A 19,636-nucleotide genomic window follows, 5' to 3' on the forward strand; every position below is an offset into this window, starting at 1 on the left:
AATATTATCAACGAAACAAATTTTACGTACATATTTGACATACTGATCCCTGCGTCATTTTATACTTTTTCTGAAAACTTCATTTTTATTTACCGTTTTAAGGTGTGTGTGAAATGGCCTTGAGTTTGACTTCGATGGCTTACCTCCATATTTACCTCCCCGCCCATTGACGCTTATTTCCTGCAAGGAGGAAGGTGGACGTGTCGTTTGTTGTGAAAAATGCAAGCAATTAAATGTGTTGTAGTAGGAGATGGGTAAGTGTATACATAATTATTTTGTTTCTAGATATTTGCTTTTCCTTGTCATGTATAAGTTGTTACTAAATTCTGTTTGCAGGCAATGCATTTTGTCTCCAAATTCCAGGGATTGGTTGTGTGTTTGTGCATGTAGGTAGTGGTTATTAGCAGTTTTAGCTATTATATTTGTCTTTTGAAGGAAGTTGGTGCGATTGTTTAACAGGTATATATGTTTGATCATTGGTTCTGTTAATGTTGCATTGTGGTGTGTTAGAATGTGTTCCATTATTTTATTTCACTGTGATAGGTTTCATTGTAGATAACATGACACTATAATTAATAGTTCCTATTGTAATTCCATTGATATATGTGTTTTCAGTAACTTTCACATGTAATGCTGCTCAGAATCACGGATTTTATATTTGTATTTTCTTTAGTCGTTCGGAAACAGTAATGTGTTGGTTCCTTTAATTTTATTGGGCGGTTCATTAAATGTCTGTTTGATATATACAAATTGTATTGTGTGTGGGGGAGAAGAATGTAGGATACTTCATATTCGTGAATTACATAAAATTCTTGGAACAGCTCCAAGATGTTCAAGGTTCAGCAACATTGTCAACTTGTAACATCATCTTTGCTCTGTAGACATTTTTGTGTTGTTGACAGGATGGGCCAGAAGTATTTGATGTTATATTAACACAAATATTGTTTATATTTAAACATACCACACGCATTCACATTGTGCAATTCGTGGAAGTAGCTAATGACAGTTCTATAAGCCACACTGAGGTATAGGATGCTGGGTTCACCACTTGTTTGGTGTGCATCCAACCTCCTCTCCAGTAAGTTTGGGGTTCTTTCCTTAGTAGATCAGCTGGTATGAAGGTTCGTCACCTGCCCCGATCTGGCACAAAGGTTAAAAGTGTGTGAAGCTGTTCCTCCACTCCCCAATAAAACTGCATGACACGGTGTTTAGTTAAAGCAACTTGTGTTTGCATTGTGGCAGTCGCTTGTGAGATCTTCCAAGCAGTGCTGTTAATGTTCTTTCTGACATGAAAATATTCCCCATCTTAAAACTGTGTGAAGTGTAAGTAAGGAACAGAGCAAGCAATTAAATGAAGTACTGTAACAAATGTCATTCTGCAAAAATTAGGACTGCTTGGGTCATACTAGAACCAAAATAAATTTAACTGCCCTGAACCACTTAACACTTGCCACTGAATACAAATTTTGTTAGAGAAATATAAGAAGTATGTCTACATGTGAGTGGAAACCAATTTTATTTTCATTATTGCAGACATTGTATGAGCAAAGCATTCATAAAAGACCGGTCACCAGATTGTGAATTTGTTCATTTATTTATTTTTAATTCTGCAGGGATATCATTGCTTGCAGACAGTGAGTGAAGCTTGTTTAATTATTTATGCTTTCAGCAGTTCAGTTTACGTAGTGTCAGCTGGTAGGATGATTCATGAATAATTAGTTTGAAAGGAAATGGTTATGGTCCAGTTGAAGTTGTTCTCCTGACATTTGTCAGTCTATGGGCCAGAATTTTAATCCATGTCTCTCAAAATTTGAATCTAGAGTGTGTTCCACTTGACCACTTAACAAACGAACCCCTGCACTCATAACTTATATAACCATTTCTTCATGTTTCATGCCATCCTTTACTTGAGTTATCCATCATTTTCAGGGTCTTGCAAGTGGTCTTCATGTCATTTCAATTCCTTGTACGCGACTTAATTGTATGGTTTAAGAGTGAGTGGATGGTAGTAAGAAAATCCATTTAAACTCGTAACCAAGAAGGAAATCCCCCGACTGTCGGTCAGCCGCTGATAAGAATTCTCTGGCTTCTCTTCCTTCCTGCAGTTCTCTTCCTATCTTTTGTTTCATGCGCACGAAGATTCTGATGACAATAGGATTTGAGGTTCTCATGGCAGTGAGAATGAAGATGGCTGTCTTCTGGGTTATGAGAGTCCCATTACTCATCACCCTGAAGATGGTGGCAGTAGGGACATTTTGAGACATCAATAAACTTCTACAACAATCCAGCAGACAGCATTCTTCATTTGATGACCTATCACCTTTACTGTAATATTGCTATGCTAGTGGAAGGGGCATGTTGAAAAAAGGGGGGTGATGTTTCAAATCCTCACCTTCTGTCTTCCTGTCTAATGGAAGCAGAATTCTTTTATTTACTGCATCACTAGTGAAAAAGCTTCGATACTGCTTTGTTTCCAATGCACTTTTTAAAAATGTAAGCCAGTATTTCATTTGTGATAACTTAGGCCACCCAGCATGGCTGAACCCCTAGACCTGTCTATTGAGGGGCGTATCAGAACGGTTCTGTGCAAGGAAAAATGAAATTGCCGAATTTCAGATCGCCCTAGCTGTGGAGTAGGAGTGTGGTTGCATCAGTTGAGTGCCAGATCTCATTGAAATCCATTGAGCGGTTGTAGAGATGAACGGAACTGAACGTTTCCATAAAATGTGCAGTCGTAATCTTACTGCCATGCATTTAAGGTGTTTCCGGAAGCTTGACTCATTGTGTGCGATTGATTCCGCGTGCACTTCCAAGAGCAGCTGCTGCTCTCTTTATCTCACAGCTTGGAGCATTTTCGTTCATAATTTTCTTCTTTGTTTGTATGTAACAAAGCTAATGAAGTTGCGTATTCCAAGAGTCGGTTCTGAGTTCAAAATATTTCTCTCACTCACACGTGTAAGGGATTGGGTTCACTGCATAGATTGACCCGGGGGGGAGGGGGGGGGGACGAAGAGCAATGTTCGATCTGGCCCTTTCCTTCTCGCTTTTCAGATTAACGTCCTGTTGCTTTAATTAAAATTTTGCCTTCTGCACATCATCAGAACTGTGGTTTCGTGTTCCTCGCCAATGCAGTCAGGTAAAGAAATTTTGCCTGGCATCCCCGATGGTCCGCTCTGATGACATCGATTTGCTTCATTCAATCATTGCCTGTGGTCACGTGCTGTTTCTGCCTGTCGCGGAGTGGAAGGCCGGGATTCGGTCCCGACTAGAAGCTCGAAGGCGGCTCAGGTGACGTGCTATACGGAGGAGGATGAGCGTGACGCTTCGGCCGCTTTGAGCCATCGGATGGTGCATCCGAAGCCACTTGTTGTCCGTCCGCTCAGCGAGATTATTTAGCCTGCGGAAGAAAGTGGGCAATTGATTTCCTCGGACCGGCATACATGAAGGCACTTCGCGGACGAGCGACTGCTTCGCACGTGGCCATGATCCCCGTTCTTGTCTTTCGGAGTCTGCCGAATGCCCCCAGTTGTAGGCCACCCCAGCGTGCGTTTCTGGACCGAGCGATACGCGGGTTTGGTCGACTGTTTATTGTTCTTGCATATCAACAGGTGGCCCGATCGCTCGCATTCTTTCTCCAGTGGCGTTAAAACTTTTAAGGATGTGAGTTGCGAAGAACAGCCCTTGTGGTCTTTGTTGCCCTCGAAGCCCAGCAGCTAACAGTCGGCGTGTCTGCATTTTGTATTTAAGCGTTTCGTATGATTCTCGCAGGAAACAGCTGTTATTTCCTCGAACGCCATCGACCTGTTTCATTTGCCGTGCGGACAGAATTCTTGACGCATGAAGTAGATGTTAGCGTAAGCGAAGTCTTCTTCTGATTGTGTCCTAAACCCCGGACTGCAAGGAACAGTGCATACCCTGTGAAACTGCTAGTCGCTCAGCTGTTCAAGAAATTCCTCAGACAGAGATGTATCCTGTCCCAGTCTCCGGTCAGAGATGACGTTCAAGCAACGCGCACCGCGAGGTGTGAGATTTTCACAGCGATTTGGAGTGGTGCCTGAAGATGGGGACGGCGCTTTCATTCAAAACCAACCGCCCACACGAGATCTAAAATTGCAATTAAGCGTAGTTTTGTGTATCTTAACCTTAGGACAGACAGACCTGGGGAATCGTCGTTCCGCCCCTCAACCAACGCTGGCATTGCCATTCTTTCTTTATGGCGTTGTATCTTCGGGCTCTGTGAAGTTTATCCCCCCCGGGCGCTTCATTCCCGACGTCGTTTTACGGGTATAAGCAAACACCGGCTCACGGGATGAAAATAAAAGTAAACGCCGGATTTTGACGATCTTGGGGCGCGCCTCATCGCCGATGCAACGAAACAGAAGAGGTTCTCTGTCAGGGACAGATAACTAACTAACTAACTAACTAACTCGTGCTTGAGACAGCTCTGCGGTTGATCGCCGGATGTAAAGCGGGTGCTTGGAGTGCAGAGGCAGTGCCGCCACGCTCGCGGTGGTCGGTCCAGCGTCAGTGGTTCGGCGTCCACCCCGTCGAGGTTTTCTCCCCTCTCTTATGAGACCCGAATTTTGACAAGAATACGCCACTGGCCAAGGAATATTAGGCGAAGAATAGAAATTATAAAGACGCGCATTATGTACGTATTTTTCTCCAGTCTCATGTCACTTCATCCCTCTTGAGTCCAGGTGTGCTTCTCTCACCACCCTCAGTCTCTGCTCTGCCCTTACAGTGAGAGACCTCGCTAGTTGATTGAGTGTGACTTTTGAAACATTTGTCGATTATATTTTTCGTACTGCATTTCTTCGTGTGCTGGCGTCTGTTACCACTTTGTCTGCTTGGAGGGTTTCTGCAAATTCTTTGATTCAAGTCGAACTTCGTAAATTTTGCAGCTGACTTCTGGGTGTAAGCAAACTCGGTGTTGTGTTCATTCGGCGCCAGACGCTGGACGGGCTGCTGGAAGTCCCCGCTTACGCCGTGCGAAATATGCGCGCTCGTTGGTTGCAAACTTCGATATTTATAGATGCTTCTTGCCGTCCATCTCGCAGCACTGGAGGGCATTCGTCCGCGCTCGTCTCTGCGTGGTACAGGATTTTCCTGTAAAAACATGACAGCCGCTCACTCGCGCGGTCTACTTACTACAAGTTGCTCTCACGTGATTCAGGAGCCTGAAGAAAACCATGTTCACAGAAGCTCGCCATTGGGTCTCTTTCAGGCCAAGATGGGCGTGTTCTGGCTCTGGCGCCGTGTGGTCAGTCTGCTGCAACCCGGAAGACACCAGTCTTCGTCATCGCCGCCTTCAGATCCCCAAATCCCGCTTATCTTAAGCCACTCGAATCCAGCGTACTCTCTCGTGCTCCTTCCAAATGTTTTCTGTTTTCTTCAACTCATTGGAATCGCGCATTTCTCATCCCGATGCGCGTTGCACGGCCTTGGTTTAATCGCGCACGTGTTCCTTCGTCCGCCCGTAGCTCCATGTACTCTCCCAGGGCCCTTGCACCTCCGAATGTGGGCCTCCTGAGGAAAATACAGACAATCTCTCGATGGCCTGACGAGATTTCGGATTCTCGCAGCTCAAAGATGTCGATGTTGTTCCTCCGGGTTGCATTACCGTGTGCATTTGTACGCAGATACCAGCGTTTCGGAGGAACATTCCGTCTCCATCTTCATGACTTCTCCATGGTCTGAATTCGGTCGTCTTGCCACTTGTTTCGTAATGAATCGACTGTTTTCCAGCCGTGAACTTGGCGATCGTGATGCGTTATAAAATGCTGTAAGGGGCTGAGGCAAACCACGAAGATCGTGTCAAGGTAGCCAAGAAGAGAACCCAGGACCTGAGGTCTCAGCATTCAAGAGCCGAGATTCGAACCAGAGTCATTCTGTTGGTTTGGTTGCGTCATTTAATTGGTGGTCATGACGACTCAAAAAAGAGAGAAAGTTGAGACGTTTTGAATTCTGAAGGCATTTGTTCTGTGAGTCACTGGGCAAGTGAACTCTGCGGTTGATTCATCGCCGCATTCGTCACGCCTCAGACGAGAACGCCAGAGTGAGGGAGGAAGGGGGCGGTGAAATTATTCCGTGTAATGCCGCCAAACACGAAATTATATCGAAATCCGTCGAGTGCTTCCGAAATTCAAAGACACGGACAGACAGTGTCGTCGGGCATCCCCTCCGCAGCCATCTGCAGATTAATTCCGAAACTTGATTCCTCCGGACGCTTGGTAACAGTCCCTGTGTGGAGGATCGGCTCTGTACCTCGATCTCTTCGGACGTCGCTCCAGCTTCGTTCGTATTCGGGACTCCCGTGTTCAGATCTCGGCCAGTAGACCGGCTGGTATTTCTCGTGGTTCCCGTCAGAGCCCCCCCTGCAAACGCCGCGTAATCTGGGCGCTTGAAACTGCGCGTTAATTAAACCGGCCTCTTTTTGTGTGTGCCGAGGTCACTGGGGCGGCCGCCGACCGACAGGTTTGTGACGTCACGAAGTATGACGACATCTTATCCGAGGCTCTGGCCTTCTATGGGCATTATTCAAATTGTTCGTTTTCTGATTGGCTGGGCGTTAGAAGGAAGGCGGTGCGCCGCGTAAGTTAATGATGACCAGTTGATTTAGTTCCTGTGCGCAAGGGGTCCCTTGAGAGGCGTTCATTTTATTATGACCCAATGTAAGTCATGATATCAGTAATTATATTTTCTGGCTTACGAGAGCTGTCATCTGATGGCGTTATCGTAGATTACGCGGTCTGACCGTCATCAGGAAATACGAACGTCAAGATACGCCGTTTCCAAGAAGCCACTAGCGTGGAATAAGAAAGCTCTCGCTTTTATAACATTGTCCAGGAAGACGCGCGGGCTTCTTTTACATCGCACAAGAGACGTTCAGCCCGGGGGGGGGGGGGGGGTGCCTGAAGTTGGACGTCTGTACATGAATCTCGCTGAATTCCGTGGCAACAGAACAGGACTTTGGACGCCACTTCAAGCCAAATGATATCCTGTCTATCGAATACACATTTTAATATTATCCGACACTCATTCTTTCGGTCTTCAACGGGTTCCTCTGCCACAAGATTTGTTCCGCATCCGAAGCCTTTTAATCGGCGAGAAAAGGTTTTGGAAGGTTCAGAATTCGTCCTGTGGGGCGACGAGTTTCTCTAGTTGAAACGTTGCGTCGTTGACCGTAAACCGTCGGTTCGTGCTTAAATGTTTAAGGTTGGTGTTGCCGTGGAGCTGTGAATACTTGAGCTGCCTGCAACTTCTGTCTGTTTTCCGGCAAGAAACCGGGTAAGATAAGGCGTGAGGCTCACTTTACATTCTGATTATTTGATATTCGGGAGGATGCTCGTCCAAGACACGGATTTGTTTAACCTTGCTCCGTTTAGACAGGTTCATCGGCGCAGAAAGTCGTCTTGGATTTACAGCCGAACACTGCGAAGTCCCTGCTTGATTGATTGAAGTTCAGTCGTTGTGGTACTGCGACGGTGCGCTCGGGACACCGGATTTCCTGACGCTCTCAGTGGTTTTCCTTAATCCCTCAAGGGGGGTTCGGTACCTCCGCTGCTTCTCGTCATGTATACCCTGAATGACCTTCGTGCCCTTCTGCTGCTGTCTCGAACCTCTACCGGGAACAGAACTCCGGCCGGCCATCCTGTAGGCGGAGACGTCCCGGTTTGTGAGCATGAAGCGTTCTATTTTTTCGTGGGAAGTCTCAGACTTTTAGCAATTTTTGTAAATGCGCGCAACATAATTCACGTAGTACTTACTTTTAAAAAAGTTCATTAGTTTACTTTCTTTTCGAATTCTGGAAGAGAATAATTAGCATCTGTTGTATGCGATAGGAGAGGTTTGCAGTAAAATTCTGAACTGTGCTAAAATATGTTTTCTCCGACCTTTTATTGTAGCTCCACTATAATAATCTTCCTTTTTATGGGTGAGACTGAATCAGTGTGTTGATGAGCAACCCTTTGCATGTGGCTAGCTGCCTTCCGTGTGCGCTACAGATTGTCCGTTTCCGACTCAGATTCTTCCGTCCTGATGTTCAATGAGAAGCGCAGATTGTGAAGCTGCTCCCCGTTCTGCGGGTTCCTCCGTCCACTTGTTATTTCCTCCCTCGCATGGTCAAATGCCCCCCTCCCTTTGTTTTGAAACAGCTTCAAGTAATCCCTTATGGGACAGACCAAATTCTACACTCATAAAAGTATAATTTCGCCCTTAGACGGGAGGCAAGGTGTTGAGAGCTGAAGCTCTCTCTTGTGGCATTTTACCCCCTAGAGATTCCCCCCACCCCGCTCAGCAAGCTCTCTGTGGGAGTTCTCCGTGGCTGCAAGCCAAGAAGGAGCCCACAATGTGTAAAATTGTTATTATTAACCATCGTCCGAATTCAGTGCACAGCAGCTCCTCGTGGTGGAGGAATTTCTGGCTTTCGCGGGACCGAGTATGAAGATGGCTGCCTTCTGATTTTTGCCATGTAGTCTCGTAAAGATGGTTGTCTTTCTGCCTTCCCTTTGCCTATCAGTCGCTTTTATAAATCCGTTCTAGCCTTTTCTTTGTATTGTTCTAAATCTTAGTTTTATCCCCGTTCATGTTCGGCAACTTCTCCTGCATGTGTGCAGTACGTGTAGTCTAAACATGTTTTCGCCGGCGTTCCGCCAGAGAGGCGACACGCTGTAATGGCGTGGTGCTTGGACACAGAGACAAGTGGCAAGTGTCAGAACAACAACGAATCTTTGTGGTAGAGTTTTATAGTTTAACTCCGTGGTGCAGCATCTTTTCTTGCGAAGCAAATTGTCGCAAAGTTTCCGCTTCCATGCAACCCAAAAGTTTGTCATTTTGTTCTCAGTAGTTTATTGCAGTTGGATCCTGTTCTGAACCGCTTTAGTCCACTTGCCCCTTCCGTCCCAGACTTCAGTGTGTAGGGGTAATGGAAGTAAAGCTCCATGCATTTGTAACCATGGTATTTGACAGAAGTGAGTGTTGAACGTCATTCACTGGCAACTCTACTCCAGGTACCCATTGTATGGCAGGCTGGATGGCACATGCAGTGGCAGTGATGGATGGATATGTGCCTTTTAAAAATGTTGTGTGCGACATCTGATGCCCTCCATGTCATGTGGTCTAAAGGGTAGCAATTCTTCCTGTAATTATATTAATCCTGTGTTTTGTTTCTTGCAGTGCGGTTGGTAAGACATGTTTGCTGATAAGCTACACCACAAACGCCTTCCCAGGAGAGTACATCCCAACAGTGTGAGTACAAATTTAATTTGTTTTCAAGACGTGGCACAGTGAAAAATATGTCTGTGGTTAAAATTCATCGTTATCTCTGGATAAGGACACAAATGATCAGGAAACTTTTAATTCCAAATGCAAAGCAGGGAGATAATCATTTTTAATTCTAGAGGAATGTCTGATGACATTTTGATGGGGTTTAGAAGAGGCATAATGTATATACCACGGAGCACTGAAGAGAGAGTGAGATAGCCGTTCCAAATAAATGTTTGAGGGCTTTGTTGATGCCTTGGAATTTTGACCATCTGATTATCTGGAAACATGGTCACAACTCACATATTGACTCAGTATATAAAAGGAATTAAATTCACTCATTGTTCTCCCGACTGTTCAAGTTCAAACACCAGAAGATATGTAAAATAAATAACCATTTGTGAAACCTTATGCTAGACCTGACAAATTTCCCATAATTTAGGAGCCACATCGAAGAACTAGGAACTACAATATGTATAATCTAAAGGAAATGTTTTTGCCATGTTTGCTATGAAGTGGAATAATAATCCGTGGCGTAACAGCCCTTTGAGAGGCAAAGCTGGCTGCTGGCGTTCACTTGCCTAAGCAGAGGTGAATGATCATCCATCCAGATACAGGGTGACGTGTGGTCAGCACGACGAACCCCCAGCCATCGCTACTTTTAATGACCGCATTACACTACCCGATTTCCTCATGATGCTGGGTTGGCACCGGTCCCCTACACCGGTCAAAAATCTCATGAGAAATTTCTTTCCCCGAGACTCGAACCAGCGCGCATTCCATATCACCGGTCCAAAGCATGATGCCACAGACCGCGCGGCTACGGCGCGCTGTTTTCACAGTTAAAACCCAAAAAGTTAACATAATAAATAATATGCAGTGATACAAAACCATTAGAACATGAAGATGTGATAGAAAACTGTGGCACCATTCCATAGAAAAATACTGCTGCAAATAATATAGATGTATTCTTCTTGCCTGTATTGGATAACTCAAAGTCCACGATATAGAAAGTATGAAGTATAATACGATAATTGAATTGTAGGTCTCGATAACAGTAGTATGTTTTGTAACTTACTTGCTGCCGTACATATTATGGTGTTTGTTTCAGATTTGACAATTACTCGGCAAATGTTATGGTAGATGGCAAACCGATCAACTTAGGGTTATGGGACACGGCAGGACAGGAAGATTATGACAGGTTGCGTCCGTTATCTTACCCGCAGACTGTAAGTACACTCCGTGTAGATGATCTATGAGTTGCCCCTCATATTGTATATCTGTTGTTCTGTTGATTCTTCTCTGTCATCATCGATATGCAGCTTGTGAAGAGAAGTGCCTGAAAATGTAATTTTGTATATCTTTAAAATTTTGTTGTAATTGTTGTAACTCATTTGTTTCGTTTTCTTGCAGGATGTGTTCCTCATTTGTTTCTCACTAGTGAACCCTGCATCGTTTGAGAATGTAAGAGCAAAGGTAAGAATCGCCATCGTTCGACCTAATGTTTGAGGATCAGGCTCGTCAGCCGTACTAAAACTGACTTTGGTCAAAATTCCTTTCCCTGTGTGGCCAGCAGTAATGCTTTGTAGGTAAATACTGTGAATATTGATAGATTAAGAATAAAATCTGAGTACAGCTTAAAATTTCATGACCGAGCATGAAGTGATGCTAGCATTTCTTCCACCGTATAAGTTGGAGTTACCCTAAGTGACAAGTCTGTTTATTGTTTCATGAAAATCTGTTAATTGGTACAAAAGTTGTTAGGGTGAGAACAACAAGGCCACACAGACGTGTTGGTACCGTAGCTTATAAAATAACAAAATGGGGATAAAAAGTGCGGCTTGTTCTGTGATGCCCGTGAGATATTTTATGATTAGACAGGATTTCACCTCTTTCCGAAACTTGCTCCATTTCCTGCTTTAAGAAATGTTTTTAACATTGTGTGCAGTGGTATCCTGAGGTGCGACATCATTGTCCGAGTACCCCCATCATTCTTGTTGGCACTAAACTGGACCTGAGAGAAGACAAGGAAACCATTGAGAAGCTGAAGGACAAGAAGCTGGCCCCAATCACATACCCTCAGGTACACGAACATGCAGAGCCTTCGCTGCTAAGCCATAGACTTGCTGGTTTGGTTAGTCTCTTCAGATCTTAGCAGCTGTTGCTTTCACCTCATCCCTACCTCCTGATGTATTTATATTCTGTACTTTCTAAATAGATTGCTTCGAAGGCTTTATATTTTTAATTGTTTATTCCATTGCTCTGTTTCATTTCCCACTCTTTTTGTCGTCCTCCGTTTTTCTTTTTTTTCACACTTCAGGTGTGTCACATATTTGCTGGAAGTTTGTGGATTGTGAGAATAACCATGCGGGGCATTTAAAACTAAAACCACAGAAAGCTTTACGTGATGACCAGGTGCATTAGTATGAGATGTGTTCTCATATAACAATCTTCTTTAAGATAAATTAGCCAAACAGATATTTATTGTTCTCATATTGTTAGTACTAGTGACAAAGGTCAGTATTGAACGTGGAATCTTTGGATTGCTAAATGTAGTGCACCTGGTATTCCGTATCTCAGTTTTAAGACTGCCACACGTTTGTCCAATTTGGCAAGATGGAAAAGGTACTGGGACAGATATTAGTAGAGTGCCTGAGGTATACCATCAGGCACAAAAGTTTTTGCCATAAATGACTGCGACATATACCGGGTGATGACCCTTATTTATCAACTCTGGTTTTTCGCTTCTTCTGAACCATTAACACTTTGCATGTATTATATAACTCTTCTTTGTGAACAGTTTATCACGTGATGAAATAGCCTTGCAGCAGCCAGTATGCCAGTATGCCGGCACTAAACATACTAGACTAGTGGTTAGCACACAAGCTTGGTATGCTGACAGCATGTCTGTCAGTGTTACGTCAACCAATTATCTAACCAAAAGCATGGAGCCAGCTGCCAATTTAAATGTTCCTAATGATGTTCTCTCACAGGGTCTGGCCATGGCAAAGGAGATCGGCGCTGTTAAGTACCTAGAATGCAGTGCGCTAACTCAGAAAGGCCTGAAGACGGTGTTCGATGAAGCAATTCGGGCGGTCCTGTGCCCCGTCCTGCAAGTGAAACCGAAGCGGAAATGCGTCTTGCTGTAGACTGTGGCGTATAATACCGAACGATTGTTTGAATTTAAAGCCACCTTGGAAGTGGAAGTCAGCCTTATGTAGGCGTAGTGCCAGTGGATGGGGTTCAATGGGTCCATGTCGTGTGGTTACAGATCCAACTTAATGTTTCTGTTGGATTCTGTTCACCTCTTTCTTATAAAGAGGTTTGCTGATTAACAGATTTTTACCTTAAATGTTCTTCCAGTGAAATTTATTTAACAATGTTTATCAGGATGGAGCTGTGCACTGCTTCTAACAGAAATAGAGCATTGACTTTTATAGCGGTTCTCTACGAGAGTTGTAATGATGTACTGGAGTCCTGCGTGAACGACTCGCTTATTTTCATTACGATATCTGTGCGTGTAATTGAAAGCGTACTCTGTCTTCACAAATATTTTTCCACATAACCTTTCATTTTTGTACCTTTCCTCTGAAGGGAGTCCTGTTATTGTTTCAGCTTTTTAGTTGCCTTGTCATATACACACACACGTCTTTTCTGGTATCAGCAGTTTATATAAATTGGAAATTAGTCTTTGATAATCTTGTTTGCTTTTAGCCTGCACTTAATAGAAAAGATGTGTATATGATGACAATATAAGCTTCATGCCCAATTTAATTTTACAAGAGCTCAAAATTTTACGCTGTCTTGCATTTATAGGACAATGGTAATTATACGTAGACTACCACACGCTTTAACGTTAAGTAATGCAGAATTTCAGTTACAAAGTTTGCTTGTGGCATTCGTTTCTTTCAGAATAAATTTGTTGTTTCCCTTACAGATCAGATGCAGTATGTTTTCTTGCAGATTACAACTGACTTAAAAATCTTATCTTCATCAGTTTTTACCCCCATAGAGTTGCGTTTTACATGCTGCATTGAAAAATCATGCACATTGCTAGAAAACTTGACTTAAGATATATTTGTGACCTGGAAGTACAAAAATTGCTGAGTATCTATGCATGATTTGTCAGTAGCAGTGTAATTGTGGTCTGGGATGGTTTCCCATTGTCCTCGTTGTGATATGCTGGCAGTAGTGAATAAAAAGTACCCACTGAGTGATTGGAACGGATGGTAAAGGTTTTGTTCCTGCGTGTATGTCGTAAGATTGAGTCGGTACCTGCCTCAGTTTGTTCAGTTTTGTGTTCTGTTCTGCTAAGGGAAGGAACAGTGTAATTTACATTTGCAAAAAAAAAAAATGTTTTTCAACTGCACCGTAGAAGTTTTACTTAAAGATTGAAACTGCAGCGTGTCAACTATGAATTTATTCTGCCTTGGTTTGATTGGTTTTCTAACCACTCTTATATCAGCTCCTTCGTTGAATTTCTTACGGCTTCGATGCTGTGAATGAGTTTTTGTACTCGGGAATTCCAGCCACTTCTATTGTGAACACCTTTGAGGTTAACACTCTGAGTAAGAAGAAAAGCATTTTTTGATAAATAAAATTCGGTATGGAAAGAATTAATGTCTGATGGTCTTATAAGTTCAGAACTTTCCTACATCTGACTGAAACTTCAGACCAGTCTAAATTGTCTTGTAGGCACGTTTTGGAATTCGTATTGAGCATGGATCCTACAGAACATTTTTTGTTAGTGAGAAGTTCTGTTTCATGGCTTTATGTTGTAATGTTACGTTCATATTAATTTTGGAAAATGTTTGTCAATCAAGCATTAATTTCATTAGGATAATAGGATTTTTATGGTGATAAAATTATGTAAATCATATCTCCCATCAGCTGACTGTGTTCGGTTCCTGATATTGACATTGTTTTAAAATCGTATTAAATTGAAAAAGCTAAGTGTTCAGAGAATAGCAGGACGAGTTACTTCTTGTTGCAGCTGAACCCAAATTGGGGGGGGGGGGGGTTGTAACCCCACAAAGCATATCATATGTACAGTGTGCCCTGTAAGCGCCAGTCTTGCCTCATTTCAGCATTTGTTGGACAGTGAGTTACTAATTTTGGCATATAAAAAATAACTTTGTATTACAAAGAGCTAGTGAGAAGTCGATTGCTTGAGGCTTCGTTAGCTTTTTATTGTAACTGTGCAGGATTTCTCCTTTTTTTCTTTCCCAACATAAACTGAATCAAATATTTTGTTATGCTAATGCTTGTGTCTGATCATGTAAATAATTTTTTACTGTAAATGAAAAATATTTTGATCGTGAGTAAATGTTATGGGGTATAACTTAAGTTGTAGTTTTCTAATGGCTATTACTATATTGTGAACTTATAGGCATATTGATCCTTGATCATAATCCCTTTTAAATGTTCAGAGTAGATTGTTGTTATGGCAGAATCTGTTATGTAGCTGAAGTGAGATGTTTTAGACTGGTGGTGGTTTAACTGTTAATATGATGTCTGTTCTGTATTAAAACTACCTGAAATGAAAAAGTGTGTGTTATGTAGTTGATGTTGATGTCTGTGCCCATAGATTGTTTATAAAAAAGTGTTTGCTTCTTCACATTCTTTGTATTGGCATGAGAGAGGTGTCAGATTTTAGAGTTTAGGGGCAGCTTATACACGCACATACTTTGCTGTAAAAAAATGAACAGTGGTGGATTTAAGTGTTTTGTGATGTCAGTACATTCGTTATTTAGAATCCCCTCCCCCCATTTGCAGTGTTCCTTTATATTGGAACATGGTTAATGCCCAATTATTTAGAAGAAACACCCCACGCTGTTTCAATTTTTGGACTTTTTGGTCTTGTCCAATCGAGTTCGGATAAAAAGTGAAAGACATTGATTCTATTTTTCTTTTCAGCTTAACCAGAGCCTTATGTTTTGTGTGTATGTATGTAGTAGCAAATACTGTATTTACCTAACTATGAAAGGACATCCAATCTGAGCTAGAGTTGGGAATGAATGAGAGGAGAGAAGACCGTTATCATCAGATACATGCTGTTTGTTGTTGTCCTCTTCCTTTTTCAAGATTTTCCAGTCATTATTCTTGGGCAACCCGCATCTCTTTGTCCATTCTCCAGTTTGTTTGTCTTCCATTCATGCCAGTCATATTTGCCACACTCCTATTCATTTCTGGGAGGTTCAAAATCTTTATTTCCACGACAAATACTATCACCTGTGTTATGAAAGTACAGCAAGCAGTGCACCTTGGCAGATCTTTGCAGATTCTGTTTTGTCCTGTAAGTTCTGTTTGGAGCCCAGTTTCTACATTTGTACAAAAGTGCTGGAAGTTTCATGTCTTTAGAAAATTTTTATGAAAAATACTGTGCGAACAATTTTTTTCGATAGTGCCATATGTTTGTCACGTTTGTAAGCAGTTTGTTTTCCACAGCACACTGAAATTGATTTCAGCAATTTATTGATTGGTTTTCTGTATTATGATTTGCATACTTGTACCTGCAGTGTACAAAACGTGCTTTAGTTTTTCATGTCTTGTCCAGATGCATTAAAATTATTGATTGTGGTGTTTAATGATGCTGTCAGTAATTCAGCCTCTGTAGCATGGATTGAATTATGGTGCTGTGTGATTACCACTCTACATACAAGACCACACATTGCTACAACACAAATCACAAATTACATTTTTGTCACCATAAGAACCTGATTAACAGCCACAGTGATCTAGTGGTCAGAACACTAGCCTTGTAATCCTGGGGTCCCGGGTTCAATTCCCGGTGGTGCTCAGATTTGTAACTTGTGTTGGGCAAGGCCGTGGTCTAGGCATCACGGAGTTTTCCTCCGGGGTCTTCCCCGGTTTCTCCGTGGCATCCCAACAATTACTCCATTCACACACAGAAGAAGGCAATGGCGAACCACTTCTGATCATCTGCAAAGAATGTATATATATGTATGAACGGGTCCCTGACAACCTGAAGAGGATGGAAGGACCCTGTTCATAGTATATGGACCTGTCGTCAGACAGAACACTAATAATAATAATAATAAGAACCTGATATGTCGGATAATGTTAAAATTACTTATGTTGATTCTTGGTGCTGCTGGTGTGGTACTACTGCATCTTGTGTATTTGCATTCTATAGTCGTGCGTATAATTGCTCATGCTTCACATACTCTCAGGTCCTCAGACAACTGATCACACAGCATCATAATTAAGCTCTGTGTTGTAGCTAAGGTGGTTTTAAGATGAACGTCGGGTGCAATCAAAATATTACCCCACCTCAGAAATGGATTCCTTCACCCTTGCCAGACAGACATGAAGTAGAAAGGTCAGAATATAGCTGAATATATTAAAAGCTTCTCTTATTGAGATTTTCATTTGTGTGAGTGAGTGATTTGTATCCAGTTTAGCAAGTGGTAAGTGGATTAAGAATCGTGAAGCCGCAGATCAGAGAGTGATCCAGAAGTAAGACTGACTGCCTGTAATGTCAGTAAAATTATAACGCATAAAGGATTGCTCATAGTAGTGAGATATGTTACAAATTGAACTAAAGAGGCCAGCCAAATGCTGATTCCTTACTTTCAGTGCAGTAGAGGTAAATGTACAGAAATATTATTAAACTGTATGTTGTAGGATGGTTTTCTAACGTGTAAGAATGGTATGTAACACTTGTATATTTTTGTGCATACATAGATCAGTGGGATTTTTGTAATGTTAGAATTACTTCAGTAGGTTCTTGAAACTTTCATGTGGCCATCATATTGGTATATTTCAATTTTGTACTTTTCTTTTATTTTCTTTAAGTAAATTTCAAGTCTTCCCATCTTTTATAAGTTTGTATTAAAGTAATTAATGCACATAACATATACAATGTCCCCCAGATCTTGTGCAGCCCCAAGTACCACACTAGCAGTTCAGACTTAGATAGTGGAGAAATAATTGATGTAAATACAGTAAGAAATTTCCTGGTCTTTATGTAGATACACAATAATTAGAAATTAAAAATTGGTGATGTGATTTTGAGCAGCATTATTAAAGACTGCCATTGTGTAAAAACGGGATGTAATAAAATAGGATTTAAACTCGGAACATCCAGTGTATGCTATTAACGCTGCTGCTATTCAGAAGAATTAACGTATTTTTATGCAGCCCGTTTTAGAACATTCCTTCACATTTAAGGTGAAGGGAACCTGTTCTTTTAAATGTACATTTTGTCTTAAATCTACCACTGATTGTTACATTTATTCATTTCAGTGATCTGTAAATTGTTTTACATATTCTAAGTGACTTGTTACTGCTGCTGCTGCTTTTTTCGTTTCATTATTTCTTCTTCTAGTGCAGCAGATTTAGGTTCATTTGATGGAGACTTCAGAATGTCCATTTGTAATGCAGATGCCTCTCATGTTTCATAGTATCTTTCTGTACTGAGTGATGTCTCTTTAGTCATAAAATTCTAAGTGAGGAAAGGAGAGAGTGTGTGTGTGTGTGCGCTTTGTTGTTATTAGAGATGATTTATTGATTGTTTCAAATGAGTATATTCATACATGAGTCAAAGGGAAGCATAGAAATAATTACACACGCAGCTGAGGCTTGTGTTCAACATTGGTGATTAAGCTGCAACAACTGTGAGCATTTGTTGTAACTTACAACTAGAAAGTTTAATGTGTAGTGATACAATATGTTTATTTCCTGTAACATTTTTGTCTTACTAACTTTATGGTGAATATTTTGACTACATTCATTGCTTAGCAAGTGAAATTTAATCATTTTATTTATGATTGGTGATAACTGGAAAGTGCTAGGGTTTTCATAAAATTCTTCCACAAATATCTTTGGAATAAAGTAGAAGTGAGATTTAAATAAGGAACTATTAACTCAAATGTTGGTGCTATATTTTCATAGATATATTATTGGATTTCATAAGATTAAGCTACAAGTTTTTAGACATTCTTTCCTGCTTTTAATTACACACGTAAATTATCATATGTGGAATTAATGTTTTTAAATAATAAAATTCAATTTTATTTGAGGGGGGGTACAGTCATTGCCATAATCAGTTTTCTTTCCACATTGCAGGACACATGTTGTAAAGCACGCACAAAATACAACTATTAACATTTAAATATTTTTTTTCTATTTGATTATAATTAAATTACACACGGGTATTTTGGAGTGTGTCATAAAGGTTCGTGATGGGAACAGTCTTTTTAAAAACAGGACATTGGTACTTGATAGCAAAAGTGCAGTATGCTGACTTCATTAGTTGTGTCTTCTAATGCATCTCACTGGTACACTTGGTAGTAAGAATTTCTCTATTTTTGTGTAAATTTGTAACAACTGAAGGAACGGTAAAAGTGTGGTCTGCTTCCTGTAATTGTGGCAGATGTACAAGGAACATTATCACAAGGTGTAGCTCCGATCATAAAGGATTTGCATTATATTGACGATATGTACCATTATTTTCTGCCCTTTATTTAAAATTCCAGTTTGAGTAGATTCCTTATTGATGTGTGACCCAAGAAGTGAATGTAATGCAGATTCTTTGTGTCTTGATTTTAAAAAGTGTACTAATGTAGCAAATGTATGTTCCATTTCGTGTTGAGCAGTCGGCAAAATGGATGACTTCATAATTTCTAATGTATATAATTTTTGTAATGCACCTTTGTTGAGATACTGTTTTTTCTCCCATTATTAGTAGTTAATATTTCTGTCCACATTTAACTTTGTTTGTAAATTGTTAGTAATTTTCAGTTAACATCATAATTAATAGTTGCAGAATACAGCTTTTGAGACACCTCCCCTTTTAATTGTGGCCATTTGTATGTAAATATGAATTTGCAACAGATTAATTACTGATTAAAAATTATAGTATTGTAATTTTTGTGCTTGATAAAAAAGAGAAAGTATGCATATTTCTTACTGTGAATATGTTTGCTTCACCTCCCATTCCAAATCACATTATATGTTAAATTTGTCACATAACTCCATATTTGCTTCAAAATAGTGAATACAGAATGGAGTTTAGGTGCAGAGACTTTGAATGATTTCATGTTGACTTGGTTGCACTGGTTCTTGACTGTGGGAAAATTGACTAAGGCAAACCAAAATTGAAGTTCATCTTTGTAGTGGCATTTCCTCCATTGTCATTACTCGGTGCACTACTTGTTTGTGTGGTTAATTAAAGTAGGATAGATTACTTGCTTAAGTTCGAGGTGTTTTTTTTAATTTTGTGGTGCCAAAAATTATCTGTTCAGTATTTATTAAAAAAATGTAGTTCCCCAGACGGAAATGGCTGCTGTCATGCTTTCCATCAGTAAAAGTTATGAGATCTCAGGAGGGTCAGGAATTGCTGGATAAA

General features: G+C 41.1%; 1 protein-coding gene across 1 annotated transcript; it reads left to right on the top strand.

Moving 5' to 3' along the window:
* Window positions 1-102: 102 nt before the first annotated feature.
* LOC110829954 (ras-related protein Rac1) lies at window positions 103-19,190 on the top strand. Its single transcript, XM_022064216.2, has 6 exons — window positions 103-254; window positions 9,178-9,249; window positions 10,376-10,493; window positions 10,678-10,740; window positions 11,213-11,347; window positions 12,258-19,190. Exons 1-6 carry the CDS (start codon window positions 220-222, stop codon window positions 12,411-12,413), a joined length of 579 nt encoding a protein of 192 aa, XP_021919908.1. The 5' UTR covers window positions 103-219; the 3' UTR covers window positions 12,414-19,190.
* Window positions 19,191-19,636: the final 446 nt, after the last annotated feature.

This window comes from Zootermopsis nevadensis, unplaced genomic scaffold, assembly GCF_977971745.1.
Source record: "Zootermopsis nevadensis isolate Lab colony 2312 unplaced genomic scaffold, Znev_1.0 Znev_ptg000024l, whole genome shotgun sequence".
NCBI lineage: Eukaryota > Metazoa > Arthropoda > Insecta > Blattodea > Termopsidae > Zootermopsis > Zootermopsis nevadensis.

Coding starts and splice junctions, on each gene's coding strand:
- LOC110829954 (XM_022064216.2), top strand. CDS start 220: ATGCAAGCAATTAAATGTGTTGTAGTAGGAGATGG. Junction 9,250..10,375: donor GGAGAGTACATCCCAACAGT/GTGAGTACAAAT, acceptor TGTTTGTTTCAG/ATTTGACAATTACTCGGCAA. Junction 10,494..10,677: donor CGTTATCTTACCCGCAGACT/GTAAGTACACTC, acceptor GTTTTCTTGCAG/GATGTGTTCCTCATTTGTTT.